Source organism: Aplidium turbinatum, chromosome 3 (genome assembly GCF_918807975.1).
Source record: "Aplidium turbinatum chromosome 3, kaAplTurb1.1, whole genome shotgun sequence".
NCBI lineage: Eukaryota > Metazoa > Chordata > Ascidiacea > Aplousobranchia > Polyclinidae > Aplidium > Aplidium turbinatum.
The window spans coordinates 46,305,156-46,318,038 of record NC_137474.1 but is presented as its reverse complement, the minus strand read 5'-3'; the positions used below and the strand labels follow the sequence as shown (position 1 = coordinate 46,318,038).

Sequence of the window (12,883 nt, the reverse complement as noted above, 5' to 3'; positions counted from 1 at the left end):
AACATTGGCATAGCCTGTCATCCAAAGCCATGTCAGCCGTGTAGGATTTACCATTAGATTAGTTAAGCTGAACCCTAGGGTCTCAACACTTAGGGACCTCAAAACTTAAGACGTGCCATGTATATCTAAAAACGTTTAAATATGGCTTATATATTTGGAGAAACTTTCACTTGGTAATGAGGTAAAATTTTCAGGCAACCAGTTCTAACAAAGCACGTATTCATAAATAAACAATAAAATAACATGTAAAGTAAATTTCTGGCGTTTTCTTATGGAAAGGAAATATGACACAGGTTGAAGTTACATTTTAACTGTTACTTTGAAAATGGCTTGATTGTTAAGTCATTGAGAAAATGGTCAGCTAATTTTTAGCAAACGACGTTTGCCCATTGCCGTATTATTTTTGACATTGTTTATTTGTTTTATTATCTTTATCCTGCATTGCGGGAAAGCGGACTTGAGCGCTATGCATCGGTGTACGCCTTCCGACGTACACCTGACCCACGCTGCAGCCGACTGCAATGTCTGTTTCCGGTTGTCTACTCTACTTATGACTTAAATTTAGTACTACCCATTACTCGAAATCGATCACTGGGTAAAGGCAATTATCGCAAACTTTCTTGCCCAGAGAAACAACAGCAAGTGCGGGTGGCTGGAGTCGAACATGCAGGCTCTCGACTGCGAGCCCAACGCGCTAACCACTCGGCCACTGCTATTTTCTGAAACCGCCCCTTCACATCAGTGACCCTGACTCGAAAGTTTTACTGTTTGCTTTTGCTCTTGTAGCTCGCAACGGGATTGGATGACAATGTCTCAGCTGGACCCCCCGACGCATCAATGGCAAGTACGTGACCTTGGTACAAAACAAGATGTTAAGAAAGTCGAGTTCCCATAATTTGTTTTATTGCGTTCACAAGTAGAGTTACCGTAAAGGTGAGAATGCAGACACAACACCACTCGAGCTGTGCGCGCTCGGACAACAAGACCATGATTGGTAGGAACCGTTGCAATGTGACGTCATAATGGTAACGATGGACCGGCAGCACGACTGCGTTGATGACATGGAAGTCGAAGGGACACAAATCCGACCACTCAGGCGAGAACGAATGACGTACAAGGCTTGATGAACCTCTACATGTCACCATCGAAAAGTTGCGCGTTACAAAATCGAGGCAACAGAACAGGATGATGGATAGTGAGCACTTCTTGATGTCATCGCACTGATGGACTGGAAAACTTGCCTGTATAGATGGAGTTCCATCGATGACGCGCATTGTCCATCAGCGGCGAAAGTATTGCAACCAGACACAACAAAGTCTCCCATACACCGGTGCCCTCTTCATCTTGAACAGCGCTATACGACAACGTGCGTTCACACGTTACGCATTGACGTAAACTTATCTACGTCACTGAGACTGATTGTCACATCAACTCAAGTGACAGTCGATTACGCAGGGCATCAACAATGGAGCGCCTGCCATGTTGCAGTTGGAAGCCTCTTTCTTTCCTCGAATGACGTCACGACGACATAAATCGTTACGCCAAAAGTTCAAAACCCCAACAAATCGGTTTCTATTTTCTGAGTTCTTTCTTTCTCGATTTTTCTTTTCTTGGATTGCTTTTCGTATTTCTCCTGCTCGATCTCCTGCTGGAGCTGACAATATTCGAACGTGGTCGGGTCTTGTACCTACAACGTAATCACACATTGAACTTACGCAGTGCAGTGCTTGTTGCCTTTTTTTGGAATGGTACACCCCAGTCCTCGCACATGTAAAGGAAATGTTTATACTTACACAAACACAATGCTTCATCAACCTTTCATGCGCTCGTTGCTGTGGCATTCTACTTAATACTCATAAGAAAATCAAAATCCTTAATCGAGTTTCTTCTTTTGAATTTGATTTCAACAAGAGCAGCAATTCCGTACTCGCAAAGGTATGACGTCGGCAACTGGGCATGCGAACAAAGATGGAAATAGCATTTCGGCTTAGATTTCGATATTCAGGAATGTTGAGAAGCGATCCCCAAAACCCAGTTTGGTTTTTAAACGTTTTAAACTCTGCCATTTGCACCAAATCTGGGGAGCACGTCTTTTAGGCGCAGACACTAGACAGTTAGGCGCCGGTTAAATAGGCGCGCACACTGTTCCGTCTAGATATTTAGGTGCGGAGCACTGTGGCGTCTAGATGTTTAGGTGCGGAGCACTGTGGCGCCCGTTTATGTAGGTGCTATTCCTAGTAAAGTCCGCAGAATGTATTAGCTTGGCAGGTAGGGCAATGCTTTTCACACAAAATGTTATGTTGAACAGAAAAATATATTGTATTTTAATGCGCGTGTTCGGCATTTATTTGTTGTTAGTCCATGTTTGCGTCGGCGAAAGCTTCATCAATAAATTAATTATTCAAGTTTCCGAGCATGACTGAGTTCACTTTTAGTGAGTCAAATAATAACTACACTAAACATCAGTAAACATATACTGTAGCCTATATTCAAGCAGGTGGTAGGCTTGAGTGAAGGGTAACTTAGTTTTCCGACAAAACCCCGACTAGGTTTAATAACGAGCTAAGTCGCACCATTATACATGCAACTTGTAACCAGGGTTCATATGCCCTATAGAAATGTATTCATGTAGTAGAGCGTTGTCTCACACAAACTCGCCACACGACCAATCCATCCCGAGTAGAAGTGATTGCGAAAGATAACAGACTAAGTAAGGTTCCATTTGGCTGCAACCTGTGTTCAGGATGAATAGCAAATGTCCTGTGGAGATGTGCTAATATCAAGAGTAGTAGAGCGTTGTCTCGCACCTCATCTCCACACGCGCATAAACAAAACAACATATTTTTCTGTTCAATATAACATTTTGTGTGAAATTCATTGCCCTACCTGTCAAGCTGATACAATCTACCAGAAATAGCACCTAAATGAACGTGCGCCACAGTGCTCAGCACCTAACTATCTAGACGCCAGTGTGCGCGCCTATCTGACCGGCGCCTAACTGTCTGCGCCTAAAAGACGTGGACCCCAAATCTGATCGTAGTTCAATAAGTTCCCTGACTGAGTAGCCCGTCGAACTCTTCATATGTAAACGGCTACACGACCCACAATTGCGAATTAAGATTCAAATAATCGTACAGTAGACTCCATCAAAGTGGTACACCCTGGGGTGTACGATATACCCGGTTGAAAAGCACTGTGCACAAGACAGCTGCAACATGTTTGGAGAGTGTTTTGGTCGTATTGCAGGTCGGTTGCTGAAGATTTGAACTAAGTGACAGGAACGTATGAAAATAACCTTTGTGGCCACCTCCAAGTACGCCATTAATTATCTCTGTAAAGAAACGGGTGGCTGATTTCAAGGGGGTTCGACTGGGTGTCCTTTTGAGCGTCGTACCAGGCCGCTCACAACTCGGGTGTGCAGCCGCAGTGGAAATGCAGCGATCTCATTATTGTGTCACGCCCAGTCACGATGATTGTTCCACAACAATGTACGACTACCAGGGTATCACGGCTCTCACCTGTTTATCAATACCGAACTACAACCACGTTCCATTGTGCACCAACCATGGCTGCTCTCTGCCACGTCAGCAATGATGATGGTGCGTGGTGGTAGATAGACTTAGGGTGGATGTGACGATATGATGTCGTCACTGTTACGTCTATAGACCTTTGGCAACAACCGTACAATGAACTTATGGTGATCACTGCAAACGCAAATTAGTTAAATGATAACGTTGAAAACACGTTACTTTGTTGTAACAGTTCTCCAGCTTCGCCAAGATGGCGTCGATTTGAGCCTGGTCAAAAGTTTTTGAGTCTGCACCTTTGACAATTGCCCGAATCTTCTTGATCCTTTGGATCGTCTCTTTGAGGACCTCTTGTGGCTGGCCCTTCAGTATGACGTCAGTGACGTATCTGTGGAGCAAAGACGCTATAACGTAACATCTCCATCAGCTCGCCTAATGACCATAACAAAGAGATGTTGAAAACAAGTGACTTTCATCACGTGCGCCAATGAGCATCCTCCTCAAATGTCTCTCAACATCACGACTGAAACATCCCATTCTTCTCGTCGACCTAAACAGATGTAAACGAGATTATCAGGAAGCCTCTCACCTGTCGATATTGAGGTTGCGCCTAGATGCCGATGAGAGAAGAGCAGAAAGAGCAATCTGGGATGGCGAGAAGAGCAGAATCGCGTCAGTGCTCAGTGACCTCACAATGAAGTCTTTGGCCTATTAACAACAATTGATCAAAAGGAAGCATGCGCAAAATGATTATAAAAATAATGTATAATTGTATATACATTTTATGCTGCGAGGGATCTTTCGCAGTCGTGTGTTGCTCTCAGCGCTTTACAAAACAGACTAAAAGAAAAAAACAAAGTGTTCATTATAAACAGAAAATAATGAAGGGAAACTAATAAACTAACAATATAAATAATAATAAGTTGGACTTTGTTAAAATGCCATGTAACTTTGTTTCACTTAATCAAAGTTGAAGATCTAGTCATGCTTACGTAGCCACGCAACGGCTCGGGATTGTTCAGTGATGGATGCCTCGTCTTGACGTCAATGAAGAAGCCCTCTAGTGGTCGGAAACCGTTGTGAATTGTTAGATGAAAGTTTAGTTCCTGATGAAATTACAAAACAATAATTATGATGAATGAGATAATCAACCGCTCATGGGATTAACAAACAGGAAACTATTTCAAGATAAACACATCTGCAGATAGTAAATTGAAATAGTGCTGCTTCAATCAAGAATTCAATGAAGAACATCCACATACACTGTTCACAAATGAAATGTTGACATGAGAACTCGCGTACAGTTTTTTGTTGCTTTATCTCGCCTATTTCTGATTGGTTGTAAATACAGACAGGCTCCTTGCCAGTTTGTTGTTGTGGTATCCATGCTCACGCCCGGTGGTTGAAGATTTAAATTAAGTGGACTGGTAGGCAAGGAAACCAATCTTCGTGACAACCTTCTCAGACTTGGCTTTATGTGTCCTGCCAAAGACACAGCCGTATGTTCTCGAGCGGTAAACTGGCGCCCTTTCGAGTGCCGTTCCAGGGCTCTCACACTCGGCTATGTAGTCAACAGCTGCCAGTTTTAACACTTGTTTGTAGTGGCGCTGAGGTTAAATCACGTGGGTATCAGGGCTGCCATTTTGTGGCAGTTCAAGGTGAAATGTTGCTAAATCTTAATGAGGGTATTTTTTTGAAAAAATATGTCCCGTTTTAAAATGGCCGCGTAATTTTCCAGACCTTAATCCCATAGAAAACGTATGGAACTTCATAAAAGATAGGGTCCAACTCCGAGTAGCTTAACCATCAAACATCAAGGAACTTAAAGAAGTACTGAAAAAGTTGTGGGCTACTATGAACATCAATTGGTTTAAAAAGTTGGCCTATTTGATGCTTCAAATTGAATGAAAAATGTCATTCAAGCCAAAAGCGATATAACATCAAAACTTGGAGTGTTTTGAAACCAATTTTGGTCTTAATTACATTGTTTGAGTATTTTTCGTTTCAAATAAAAACACAATGCTGTTCAAAAATCAATTTGCGGGCACTGTTTTATAGGGTCTGCTACTATTCGGCGAGTCTGATTCGGCGAGTCCGATTCGGCTAATCCGATTCGGCGAGTTCCCTATTCGGCGAGAGACTTTTTCGGCAAGTGCCCTATTCGGCAAGTTTTTGAAATTTTATTTTTGAAAGGGAATTATCGGGTACCGTAGCCTAATTATAATTGCCGTTTTTACATCGTTAAACGTTGAAATCGTGCAGAAAGGAATAAAAATAAAATGTTTGAACTATTAAATTAAAATTCGTTATGTCAGTTCAGTTGAGTTGTTTTTATTTCTGACCATCATATGAAAAACAATACACGTCAACATAGCAAAGGTAAAACGTGCTTGTGACCGAAGTAAGTTATTGAGTTAAAAGAAATTTGGCACGGTCGCAACACCTTCAGAAAAATTTAAGAAATGAAGGGAAAAAAAATGTTACAAAAAAAAAATCATGTATAATGTCTATAAGTTAGTACTTTTGAATAGTTAAAATGATTAGTTTGGATCAACAAATGTGTGGCCTACAGCTTGGATTTACAGCTGTGGCCAACAGCTGTGTGGCCTACACTGAAGAATTGTTGGATATGCTAGAGATGAGAGAGACCATAGACCAACTGGCAAGGGCAAATGGAGTAAGATGGTATGGATATGTGATAAGGAGGGAGGAAGGAAGTTTTCTTAGAAAAGCACTAGATCTAAAGGTGGATGGGAAGAGGAAACGCGGTTGTCCAAGAAGAACGTGGAAACAACAAGTGACGGATGAGTTTAAAAAAGTCGGACTGAAGGAGGAAGATGCAAGGGACAGGGTGAAATGGAGAAAAGGGATTAAGACAATTGCTGCGCGGAAACAATCGGCCACCCCCACTAGTGGGGAACAAACCGACGATGGATTATGATGATGATTCAACGTCTGAATACATTATCTTAAAAATGCATAATCTTAAAAATGCAACGTATCGAAGGGCTTCTGTGGATGTTTCTCAGTTTCAACGCAGGCCTTAAAACTCGTGTTTTTTTTTCCGGCAGCCATCGTGGCCTACCGAGAGCTCCTTCTCGGCGGCCAAATCTGCGTGCTTGGAGGCCAAAATACAATAACGATAGCACAAGTAAATAGCATTAAACTTGCAACAATGTTAAAATGATCACTTAGCGTTGTTGAAGTCTGGGCCACGTTCTGCAATAGAATCGTTGTACCACGCATTAAATGCTTTATCGGGATTGTAATCTGGTATTGCGGGACCATCTAACGACCCTAAATTGTTTTAACTGCTCGCAGCTCAGTAAATTGTTTCAACTGCATACGCCTTTCATAAAACCTGACCATCTATTCCGTTATGATGTCACCATTGAGGGTGTGAAGTCACTAACCCACAACGTTCTCAACTATGAAGACACGTGTTTTACCCACGGATGCCAACTTAACCTAGTTCTCCTTTTTAACAACGATTCAATATCCGACAACATTGAATTGATATAAAAACGACAATATTGCCAGCAGATGTAAATTAGCACTTCGGATTAACACTTCGTTAAAATAAACATCGGGAATTGCAAACAAGACTTACAGCGCTAGTGATCGCAGCTGGATATATTCAATACAACAGTTAGTGACTATGATGCGCTGATCTAATTCTGGGTCACTCTTTGATACTACATATTTTCGACATTTAATCCACAATCATTCTACTGCGAAATTAAATAATTGGCTAGAAGAAACCGGCGGCCAAACTTGGCCGACGGAGGAGGTAGCACAGGCGGTCATTCAAGCACTACTTAGAGTCGATAGCCTCTGGCTGCTTTAAGGCTTGCAACGTATCCTAGTCATCAAAGTTCTCTTTTCTACGCGATTTCAACGTTTAGCGACGTTAAAACGATAGGCCACACATTTGGTTAGCCTTTTCATTCTGTTACTACAATGTAAAAATGAATTGTTAGGCTAACTGGGTTCTTGGAACAAATTTTTGCTGGTAGGGATAACTAGGCTACGGTACCCGATAATTTCCTTTCAATCCAAGCTGTAGGCCACACATTTGTTGATCCAAACAGACCAAACTAATCATTTTAACTATTCAAAAGTACTAACTTATAAATAGATATAAACATGATCTTTTTGTTTGTAACATTTCATTTTCCCTTCACATCTTAAATTTATCTGAAGGTGTTGCGACCGTTCCAAATTTCTTTCAACTCAATAACTTACATCAGTCACAAGCACGTTTTAACGTTTGCGTTTTGTCGCTTCTACCTTAAAAACAACTGAACGGACATGATGAATTCAAGCACGTTTTAGCGTTCGCGTTATGTCGCTTCTACCTTTGCTATGTTGATGTGTATTTTTATTCCTTTCTGCACGTTCAGCGACGTTAAAACGATGTGAAAACAGTTAGGCTACGGTACCCGATAATTCCCTTTCAAAAATAAAATTTCAAAAACTTGCCGAATAGGGCACTTGCCGAAAAAGTCTCTCGCCGAATAGGGAACTCGTCGAATCGGATTAGCCGAATCAGACTCGCCGAAACGGGCCATTCCAGTTTTATAACCAGCGACATTCACCGACCTGTATCAATACGAGTTCCATGGTGAGGACAGCCTCACCAATGTCGCTGTTGTTAGTGAAGTTCTTGTTGGCCCAGTGGACGTTCTGCTGGAACTGATCCATCGAAACATTAAACTCATCAGTCTGCAGCAAGTCATAGAGTGGTCATTGAGACAAACTGATTGGTTGGAAACTTAAAAAAACAAGTTATAATCTAATGCTCCACTAAGAACAGACGTTCAACCCCACAGGTTAAAACAAAGTAGACCTCATGTTTAAATTTATTCATGTCACTTGCTGATATTTACTAGAAACATGCATGCCACACATTATGAAATAGTGCATCATCTACAAAATTGATGATTTTGTGCAGGAGAAAATTAATGTCTGGTTTTGACTGTGACAGATAGCAATGTTGATAAGTGGTTGTTATTGGGAAGGTTGCACTATCAATTGGTTTTGTAAGCAATTACTCTTTGCCACTTCAATGCAAAACACACCACAATAAACTTGCTTCGAAAGGCCACTGAAGTTGTAAACAAGAAGAGACAGTGCAAATGAGAGACAATGCAAATGTTACACACATAATTAAGAATGGATGGAATGAAAGTCTGGTGGCTACAATTTTTGTACTGTATGTAGTAAAAAAGGTAACATAAAGAGAGACAAAGGTATTGCTTTGTTAGTTTAAAGACCTCACCTTGCAAGCCAGCCAAGCGCATACAAGAAACATCAATCGTGGATGATATTCCATGACCGATTTTCTCAAGTACAGCCGCTTCATGTAATGACATGCTGTGCTGACGGTGTTCAGAGGCATTGGGGGATTAAACTTCCAACAAAATTCTCGCAATTGCTTCTCATAATACTCGACTAGAAGACAGTGCTCGACAGTGGTCACATAAAATATGTCATCGTCTGAAACATAATTCAAACATAATTTTCCACAAAAATAAGCAATCAAAATGTTCATGTATTCAGTGCATTTTTGCTTAAAATGAATACACCTACAAGGTGGATAACTACAATCCTGAGTTGAAAATGATGTTACTTACCCACATTATGATTGAGTTAGTGGTTCAAAAGAAGGCCAAAGGAGAAACCAGGAAAATAACTAGAGATGTACCGATACCAATATTTTGGCCGATACCGATCCCGATATCACTTTTTTAGGCCGATACCGATACTGATACCGATATTTTGGCCGATACTTTGGTGTTACAAAAAGAAGCAATTTTGGTATTTGCAAGGAATCATATCAAATGCTAAGTTTTACCTTATTTGCATAAAACTATTGAAAAAAGCTTTCAATTGGCATAATTTATTAAAGATTCAAGAATCCAATCTCAACCGCCTTGTTGTGTCATAATAGTAGGTTTTAGTAATGAAAGGCCACCATAATTGAGGACTGGGGTATAAGGGAAGAAACATTACATCATAATTGGGGTTTCTGAAAAATTAATAAAGTGTTAGCGCAAACTCTCCAAATAGGCTATCATAATTGATAATAAGATGTAAAATGTAAACCAAGTGATTTGTGTAGTCGTACAAAAACTATTCGACAAGTAATGTGCAACCTAATGGCGCTTGTCGTTCCGGTTGAAAAGCTTTTACCAGGCCAAGACTACCCAGGTAGCAAAAATGTATACTTTTGCATCGTTTTTACGTTGCTAAACGTTTAAAAAACCCGTGTAACTTGGTTGTTTTTAGTAAGCTGGTTCTATCAGTTTCTGATTAAATTTCCACCTTTCGTTGTAATAAACTCACCAAGCTTAAACAATGTCATGGCAGAATAAGTATGCTCAAAATGAAAGCAATGGAACTACGAATCCTCACTAAACTAATCAAAATGGTCTTGTTGCGCCTAAAATGACCAAGGCCTATGAGAGGGGGTACGGAGGGTACGGCGTACCCTTGACGGCCCAAGCCTGTGTTTGTTGGGAGGGCCCGAAATTTTGGTTTTATAGTTTACGCGCAAAAATGTTTGGCTAAAACCATCCTAAACGACTGATTTCAAGCATTAAAGTTGTTATTCTTTAGTCCTGGGGGGCCCATAATTTAGCAAAAGGGCCCAGAAAGGTAAGCGAGTGCTTTGCAAGCAAATTATGGGCCCAAAGTGGTAATTTAATGCTTTACGTGCAAAAATGTTCTGTTTAAAGCACCCTAAATTAAATCATAACACTTAGTTATTCTGCTGTCCGGGCGTACACTAGCCATTTCAATTCTTGTCGATGTCAATTCTTGCTACAAAACGGCTGCCGAGAAACATATAGTTGATTTAATGGTCTAAATGGCTAGCGTGGAAGCTACACCGTTATGGTTAGCGAATCGCAACAGCTCGCTGTACTAGTGAGTGCTCAGCCTTGTGCTGATAGCCGGGAAGAACGCTCCTTTTTTCACAATGAGGTTGTCATCTTAGGCGCAACAAGACCATTTATTGATTAGTTTAGTGAGGATTCATAATCCCATTGCTATCATTTTAAGCCTACTTACTCTGCCATGACATTGTTTAAGCTTGGTGAGTTTATTACAACGAAATGTGGATATTAAATCACAAACTGATAAAACCAGCTTACTAAAAACAACCAAGTTACATGGTTTTTTAAACGTTTAGCAACGTAAAAACGATGCAAAAGTATACATTTTTGCTACCTGGGTAGTCTTGGCCTGGTTTTATCCTCTGCTGAGAAAAAAAAAAGAAACACAAAGAAAAGCATGATAAATATTGGAGAAATTGAGTCTCCTTCACAACTTAAGAATCGAACAACGCAAAACTGCTGAAACAAAACGTTTTGTTTGAGTGAAAGAATCACTGTAAGCAAACAATGCCAAAAGGTACGCACATGAAGTCATGGGAGTGTGAGGTATCAAAAATTTGAACAGGTTGTTATTTTTCTATATCAATGTGGTGTTAGTTAATACTTTAAAAAATCTATGTAATATCTTTGCTTCTGCAAAAATCCGCAGCAAACGCCTTTTTTTACATGTTTAGTATCGGCCACAGTATCGGCCAAATTTTGCCGATACCGATACTCAAAAAATGGCCGATATCACCAATACCGATATATCGGTACATCTCTAAAAATAACAAAAGATGCAGCCTTCATTCAAACCTATAGGGTAAAATAGTATGTACTTATGGTATAAGAAATGATAGAAGAGAAAAAAAATAGAAAGATATTCCACAGTAGTTACAAGCAAACTAAAAAATGGAGCAGAATGAAAAAAAAACATAATCATGAAAGGTCTGTCTAGCTAGTGCAATAATTCAAATAATTATTTATCAGTTTTGAGAGTAACATAGATAAAACAGTTTCATCATTGTTCAAACTACTAAGCATGAAATAAACTACTAAAATCATTACTTGCAATAGTGGCAATAGTTTGAAGGTACAGTAGCCTATCGCACATCAAAATAATTTTAATGTTAGCTGTAACTACAAAAGTTAGTTTCTCGCTCAACATGTTTTTTCAGAACAAATGTTATAACTTTTTACTGTTTTATAATAGTTCTTTTGATCAATATAGCTTTTGTATTTATTATTAGTTTGGTTACTGTACCGTACATGTAGCCTATATAATTTAAAGATGAATATTGAATAAGCACTCTTCTTTGTAACATCTCATGTTTTTGTTTTTTTTATACTTTACTGGCCGTACTTTGCGCTTGTTACAAGTTGATGCTAGTTGTGATACAAAGGTACCAATGTTGCAAGAAGTCATCACTTACCAGCATGTTCACTTTTGTGAGTGGTTGATAGTTTTTGTCTGCAACTTTTATTTGCTGTATCTCTAACTTTCAACAGTTCGTTCTCGTGAGAAAATGTCCAAAACTTACGCTGCGTACTACTGTGGAACATTTTGAAGTGAAACTGCTTCGCTTTATTTCAACATCAACAAGCAAAAACTGTCAGCACCAACCAAGTTTTTACAATTGCAGCCAAGATTTTTCAAAATTGCAACATTTGACAATTAGATTTGAATTTAACATAATAGAGTTGCCAGATACAAATTATAAACGTTTCACCAAACAAAAAGAAATAACTTCTCGAGTCCATGTAGCTCTACACTTCACACATAGTGAAAATTACATCACTTCACAACATTTTTTTATACAAAATAAAATGCCAGATATTTTCAGGTGAGCTGTAGGCTACTATCTTTTTCTCACAAATTTTGGCAAACAGTCCCCAAAATCATTTTTAGTTTGGCAAAACGCTATTTTTCATCACTACATTAAAAATGATTGGTTCCATAGCAGGGGTTTTTAACTTTTTTTCAACGAGACCTCCTCAGAGCAATCAACGTAGTCTGGCGATCCCCCCATAAAATTATTCAATAAAAGCATATTTAATGCAAAATTCATCTAAATTTGATTCATGCCGACATCCAGCTATTTACAGACCTTGCTTCTTATATCTTATATCTTGCTTCTTATATATCTTCTTATATATATCTTATATATTGCTTCTTATATCACTAATTCAAAACAACTTGCTTGTCAACCATTGTGATTTCTAATATCTTCTATAATTTTTTTTTTATTCTATAGCTAAACTTTACTTTGGGCTCTTAAAATTAGTATAGGCTATTGCCGCCATTGCATACACAGTTGAGCTAGAATCTTTTCCTTTCACGTATGCAACCTGGAGGTAGGCTACATATCTCGTGTCCAAAACCAATATTACGGAAAATGAGTCGCTGGAAGGCAAGATATCGCGCTGCCCTTTCGACTCCCGTGTCCCATCGGTCCTGCACTTCCCCTGTCAATTCAG

The 12,883-nt window shown here is 39.6% G+C and overlaps 1 protein-coding gene across 2 annotated transcripts; it reads right to left on the bottom strand.

Annotated features, from left to right (window-relative positions):
• Positions 1-894: 894 nt before the first annotated feature.
• LOC145766987 (cyclin-H-like) lies at positions 895-12,058 on the bottom strand. 2 transcript variants are annotated; one of them, XM_082578711.1, is made up of 7 exons: positions 11,839-12,058; positions 8,809-9,026; positions 8,130-8,252; positions 4,520-4,633; positions 4,117-4,235; positions 3,750-3,915; positions 895-1,687 (listed from the first exon to the last, which is right to left on the bottom strand). In XM_082578711.1, exons 1-7 carry the CDS (start codon positions 11,966-11,968, stop codon positions 1,550-1,552), a joined length of 1,008 nt encoding a protein of 335 aa, XP_082434837.1. In that variant the 5' UTR covers positions 11,969-12,058; the 3' UTR covers positions 895-1,549. The 2 variants fall into 2 exon arrangements, with proteins under 2 accessions (XP_082434837.1, XP_082434836.1); XM_082578710.1 differs by having other exon boundaries at positions 3,824-3,915.
• Between the last annotated feature and the right edge of the window lie 825 nt (positions 12,059-12,883).